General features: G+C 33.5%; 1 protein-coding gene across 1 annotated transcript; it reads left to right on the plus strand.

The window, feature by feature from the left end:
- Positions 1 to 1,720: 1,720 nt before the first annotated feature.
- LOC130410049 (interferon-induced protein 44-like) lies at positions 1,721 to 5,877 on the plus strand. The gene is made up of 7 exons (XM_056734418.1): positions 1,721 to 1,725; positions 3,827 to 3,860; positions 4,028 to 4,232; positions 4,392 to 4,538; positions 4,643 to 4,811; positions 5,217 to 5,317; positions 5,423 to 5,877. Exons 4-7 carry the CDS (start codon positions 4,452 to 4,454, stop codon positions 5,591 to 5,593), a joined length of 528 nt encoding a protein of 175 aa, XP_056590396.1. The 5' UTR covers positions 1,721 to 1,725; positions 3,827 to 3,860; positions 4,028 to 4,232; positions 4,392 to 4,451; the 3' UTR covers positions 5,594 to 5,877.
- Positions 5,878 to 6,594: the final 717 nt, after the last annotated feature.

The raw sequence follows: 6,594 nt of genomic DNA on the forward strand, positions 1-6,594 counted from the left end.
TCTCCTTCCAAAGAAAACCATGTCTGTTTTATCACTTTCTGTAGATAATGTCAGAATATGAAAAAACTGTCCTACATTAACTGGCTAGCAGTTGAAATTTCGAAGATCGGATTAATTTGTTAGATTTGGTAAAACATGTAAGGAAGCTAACAAACGTCACTGACACATCACATTAAATTTGTCGTTTGTAAATATTAAAAAAACAGTGACAACTTCTAAAAACGTAATTACAATACAAAAAAGCCTTTTCCTTTGGCCCATGGGGCCTGTGGGGTTAAGGCAGTGTACTTATTTTAATGGTACAATAGATGCTTTGTTTTATGTAAAGCCTACCATTATTTAGCATGAAATCGTGACGTGAATCATAATGAAAGTGAAAGTTTCACCATGCAATATAAAGCTTTGTGCAGGGTTCAGTTTCAGAACTTTACAGTACATAAACCAATTTAGAGACTGAGATTTATTTTACTCACACGGGACGAAAAACCCCAAAAGCAAAAAAATTCTGCTTTGTCAATCAACAGGTATTGACAATATATCCAGGTGAGCAATTTAATATTTTAGAGTGTATGAGTATAGGAGTTAAATATTAATTATGTATTTTAAGGTATGTACAGTAAAAGATTGTTAAATTAACATTAAGAATCAGATTGAGAACAAAGTAATAAAGAGAGATTTTTTTAGCAAAACAAGAGAAATTTGGTTTGAGAATTTTAAGAATAAAGTCATAAATTTGTGTTAGACAACAAACAAATACCAAATTTTGTACTAAAATTAACCACACAGGCAGGCAGATGAGACCAGTTCTTATACAAATTTAGGAAAATGTTGTTATTTTGTGGATTGATTAAACTTAAACTTGGTGTTAATTTAAAATAAAAAAGCAACCCATCACAAGCACTTTTTTGAGTTAACTCAACAAACGAGGACTGAACTCTACCCAACTCAAAAGATTGTGTGATTATGTAAAAGTCATAAATTGTATAGTTTGCTTAATGAACAACAGAACGACTTTTAATTACATATTCGTCTAAATTGTATATATTTTCTGCTTTAGTATATGCTTTGCATTATACAGTGACAATCCAGTAAAACTGCATTCAACAAACTGTTTAACAATAGTTTGTTGAATGCAGTTTTACTGGTTGAGTCACTGTATCATGCATTTACCCCTCAACACTAAATACACAAACCCCAAGTATGAAAACAATCAACAAACATCATTTATTAAAAACCTCGGAACACAACAGAAAATTAACAGTGACAACAAAATTAAAACATGAATTTCACCAGCAAGAAGTAAAACACAAATATTTAAAAACGTTTAATGTTTCTCTTTCTGTAATTGAGAAAAAATTTGGTTTGTCTGTAAGGAGCTTTTGCTGATTATTTATGATTTAGGACAGAATGGGATTATCGGCTTCACAACCCGTGCGCAAGATTCACGACAACTTTCACCAAATTTTGGGGAGGAAACACCAGGTAAAAATATACACTCTGCAGGGCTTAAAATTAGCACATGCTATGTCAGTACATTTCAACAGCCACTATCACCAGCCAGTTTGGCGGGTTGTATTTATGTATGAAGACATGCTGCATCCAGGAACTGAGTTACAGATAATTTACATAAATAAATAACACAGCAGCAATACACTATATATGTATTTTAAATATATTAAAATTTTCTCTCTCTCTCCCTATCTCGCTTGCTGTAGGTGCTCACAGGTTGCGTAATTATTTCTTCTTTTTGATTGTTGTTGTGATAAGAGATGCATGGTATAGGGTGAGTGATTTTTTTAGATTTCTTATGCTTATACAAAAGAGAAAAGTATATTTCCATTTATGTGTTGCCTTATAAAATACAATATTTGTAATACATTGAGAAACAATTTTGCTTCGTCAATAAGAGGATATTGCTGATATGAATATTTATGATTTAGGACAGAAATGGGATCATATGATATTATAGTGGTTCCAGATAAACAAACTGCTCCGTCACACAGCTAATATTAAAACAAAAACAACAACATATCTTGGTTCTAACAAAGAGAAAAAACATTCCCTGCAAACAAAGGCAAGTCCAGAAGACGTCTTTTCAACGTCGTTGATGACGTTGCATAGACGTCCCCTGAGGAGCCAGAATGAAAGTTTTTACAACTTCTTTTTATGACGTCTTCTGAACGTGTGCTATTGTTGTCCAGGTGATCTTTATAATTGTATTGGACTGATATCACTTTTTCACCTGCAATTAATATTGAAATTGAATTAATCCACCATTATTGTGATCAGTGTTTGCTTTAGTCGGACTCTTATTTATTACAGAAAATGTAGGTGTACTTTGCCATTGTAAATGTGTTTTAATACACTGTTTTAGTGGCCAAAGAATACTAAATCATAATTATATCAGCTTTCAAATTTTCTTTGAGGAATGAATGGTCTCAAGAACATGAATGTGTTGTATAGTTGTGCAAATGTTGGCTGATCTATTTACTTTTGCATAATATGTCGCTAAAGCCTTTTGTTTGTTAGTCATTTCTTAACAATTTTATAAAATATATTTTCAAATGATTGAACGCCAAGAGCAAATAAACACACAAAGACATGATGAATTACTGTATGAAACTCAACAATGGTGACAACCAACAGAAGAATCCTTTGCGCTGCAATGCATGCTGGGTGACATCATATTACAAAACACATTCATGATTCCCAGCATGCATTGCAATTGATCTAATTATTTCATGTTTTTGTTTATTGTCACCATAGTTGAGGTTTGTAAGATGACTGTTGATGTCAAAGTGTGTCAATGAAAGATTGAGGATAATTTTAATTCAATGCTTGTAACATCAGTCAAGTATGATCTAGTTTTATTTGGCTGTCTTCAACACTTTAGTATAACTTTGTTTTTAGTACAATAACTTCCTGTCGCCATATCTTTCTTTAATGGCAAACAAGTGTTGTAAAACACTATTGTCTGACAGAGGATTCATAGAATGAAGGTCAAGTATTAAGAGCACAACTAAAGCAAACACTGATCACAATAATGGTATTAATTCAAATTCAATATTAATTTCAGGTGCAATAGTGATATCAGTCCAATACAGTTATAGAGATCACCTGGACAACAATAGCACACGTTCAGAAGAAGTCATTAAAAGATGTTGTAAAAACTTACATTCTGGCTCCTCAGGGGACGTCTATCCAACGTCATCAACAACGTTGAAAAGACGTCTTCTGGACTTGCCTTTGTTTGCAGGGTTGTTACACACATACTTATCCGAATCAAAGAAACCTCCTCTAGGTTATTTTAGGACAACATTTCTCTCCAACGACTCTGTGCTGAAAAGTACTCCATAGATATCTATGAGTTTCTCTGCTAAAAACCTTAGTACCGCGGGTCCTAACGCGTCTCTGCTGGAAAGTCTTTATAATATTACCGCAGGTCCTGACTTTTATTCTTCTTTTTATACTTAAAATCTACAGACCTATTATTTTATGTAATAAATAAGACATCGCTCTTTCTACAGTCTTACTATTAGTAATGCCCGCATGATCTCTTCCCTGCGTCAACATGAGAACGACATCTTTTTGTCGTCTTTGGAGTGAGCGATTCGTTGCATATATGTATAACAACGCTATTGGCCGCTGTAAATCAAAAACTGCAACTTTAATATTGCTTAGCCATCAACTTGCAGCACTAGTGTATGATCCAGTTGAGAAGTTTTATTTCAAACATAAAACCAATGTTCACATGATCTCCACTATAAGATGGTTTTACAGAGCACACATCTGATTAACGGATGTTTTACATGATTTTTTTTACTAGAATTGGACAAACCATGGAGGAGTTTTGAATGGGAGTAAGTAATATTACTGCAGTAATGACATTTCAGTCACAAAAATTTAGAGGAGACCGATTGTTCCCAGTCTTGTGATCCATCAGCCCATCAGCTTGCACATTTAAAAACAACTGCTTTTACTCAAATTCCTTAGAGCAAAACATGATTGTGTATTCTTGTCTCGATAGCAACATATCAGAACTGAAAAGGAATCTAGAAGAATTCACTCCAAGTGATCCAAACGTTAAGGACATCAAGATTCTTGTTGCTGGTCAAATTGGTGCAGGAAAGTCCAGCTTTATAAACTCCATCAATAACGCTTTTCGAGGTCGGATCACCTCAGCAGCGCTTGTTAATTCATCTTCTGGTGGTAGTACAAGTTTCACAACTAAAGTAGGTATTTGTCTTCATGGCTTCACTCATATATTGCTAAAAGAAACTCAGAAAAGTTATGTAGAATGTTTACTGATAAATGTATAGTTTACTTTTTAAGAACTATAAGTTGCTTTGGACTCCAAAATGCATGAATTCTTCTGCATTTTTGGTGTGTAGCTGAAAGGACACCGTATCAGAAGTGGAAAAGTCGCTTTGCCCTTTGTCTTCAGAGACATAATGGGTTTAGAACCTGATGTATTGGCTGGGTCTCAAACAGAAGACATCGTCAATGCTTTATTTGGCCATGTGAAGGAGGGCTATGAAGTAAAAAACATTACAATAAACACATCAATTGGAAAGATTGCTCTATTCAAGACTTGTGATTTTGCAATACACCTGACTTTTTTATATTTAATTTACAAATTTAGTTCAAGAAGAACCCACTCACTCGTGAGGATCAACATTATACCAGTGACCCCAGTCTCTCTGAGCAGGCTTTCTGTCTGGTTTACGTCATAGCTGCTGATACTGTCCAGTTCACAGATGACAAACTCATTGACAAGTTGAAGATCATCCGCCAAAGAATCAGTGAAAGAGGTCCTGAACACTGAATGTTTTTATTTTTTAAATAATTTCACATAACCTGACCTAACCCATAACCCATTTGACAATGTTTGTGTGTGTCATGTGCAGTTTTGTTTAACTACAGACAAAAGCAGAAGCATTATAACTTTCTTTGAAAATGCATATAATTAGATCAAAATATTGAATATAAAAGTTACAGAAGTGAGTGCATGATTTGGGTAGACAAGAAAAAGTAATTTGCAGTATTTTGTTGATATTGTTAAAATAGGCCATTCTGGTTTGTACGGAGGCTGTTTAATGGTTTAAATTTGAAAATAATTATTAATGGTCACCTTCATTTCTAAATTGCACTTGACACGGATGTTGAGCATCTTATACTGTATGCCATAAAAAATTGTCTGTGTGGCATGATTGTAGGGATTCCTCAAGTGATTGTTATGACTAAAGTGGATGAAGCATGTCCACTGGTGAAAAATGATCTAAGAAAGATCTACTACAGCAAGAAGATCAAAGAGAAGGTAAACCATCCATTATATTATCTACATTTTAAACTTCCTATAGAAATCATAATCCACAGTCAAATTTTGGATTTGAAATTGGATTTATGTTTTGTTTCTTTCTAGATGGAGATGTGCAGTGATAAAGTGGGTGTGCCAATGAACAACATCTTCCCAGTGAAGAACTACCATGATGAGATCAACACTGAAAATGATATTGATATTCTGATTCTGAAAGCATTGGAACAGATTGTAAATCTCGCGGATGATAACTTGATTGAGAACAGTGATAACTGACATAAAAAACACAGTTAATTATAATTTGTCATCCTGGGTATGCACTCGCCTTAATGTTTTCTAAAATGTCAATGTTTATTACGTCTTTTAAATAAAACAATCAATTTTGGGTATAATAATGAATAATTTGGACATTAGTAAATAATTTGGTAAATGGTACAGTATTTACAGTGTGTGCTTGTCCTGAAAGTCTTATTTCTCAAAGCAGTCAGAATATACACTTTTGTTTTAAAAGACTTAACGTAATTCAATAAATGAATAATAAAAAAATTCCTTAACAACTCTCTCATTGTGCACAAATATTGAAACATTACTAACCGACTGTTCAATACTCACATGGTGGGTCTGTGCTGGAGTCTCAGCAAATGAAATGAAAGTACTGAACAGAACTGTGCCAGGGTGAGGGAGGTTGCCAGATTCTTGATGTTTATGAAAAGGTGTCTGTAAGAGCATTGAACAGTTTATGACACATAACATTCGTACAGTACCAACCAGAAATATCTGAGTTGCCTTAATAAGACCTGATTAAAAAATTTGTTTAACAAGCAACTTGGAAATGAGAAATGTTGAGTAAACAAAACCTGTGTGTGGAGGTGTTAATCCAACAGATTTCTTCCATTGTTAAAAATGTATACTTATATATGAAAACGTCTTTTTAATTGTATTATATCTATCAATCTCAAATGGGTGCTTGACCAAGAGTGTAAATTCAAGTAGTAACAAAAGTCGGCACACCAGAGCTCCAAAAATATAAAAAATATTTTTATTATTTCGAAAAAATTTCTCGCAATGCAAAACTTTTTTAAGTAATAAAGTATTTTTTATATTTTTGGAGCTGGTGTGCCGACTTTTGTCACTACTTGAATCAACTAAAAAGAGTCATTCATTCACAGATGCTTCTGTTAAAGGAGAAAGCACCTTTGGAAAAAACTTTGCATTTGTAATGCATTTCAAATAAAGTAACAAAGCAACATTGTGCAGTGTAACAAAGTAAAAATACA

The sequence above is a fragment of the Triplophysa dalaica genome, chromosome 2 (genome assembly GCF_015846415.1).
Source record: "Triplophysa dalaica isolate WHDGS20190420 chromosome 2, ASM1584641v1, whole genome shotgun sequence".
NCBI classification, from domain to species: Eukaryota; Metazoa; Chordata; class Actinopteri; order Cypriniformes; family Nemacheilidae; genus Triplophysa; species Triplophysa dalaica.

Bases quoted from the DNA above. Each gene is read 5' to 3' on its own strand.
- LOC130410049 (XM_056734418.1), top strand. From the start codon at position 4,452: ATGGGTTTAGAACCTGATGTATTGGCTGGGTCTCAAACAGAAGACATC. The intron at 4,812-5,216 runs GTCCTGAACACT...GCATGATTGTAG, and splicing joins CCAAAGAATCAGTGAAAGAG to GGATTCCTCAAGTGATTGTT. The intron at 5,318-5,422 runs GTAAACCATCCA...GTTTCTTTCTAG, and splicing joins GCAAGAAGATCAAAGAGAAG to ATGGAGATGTGCAGTGATAA.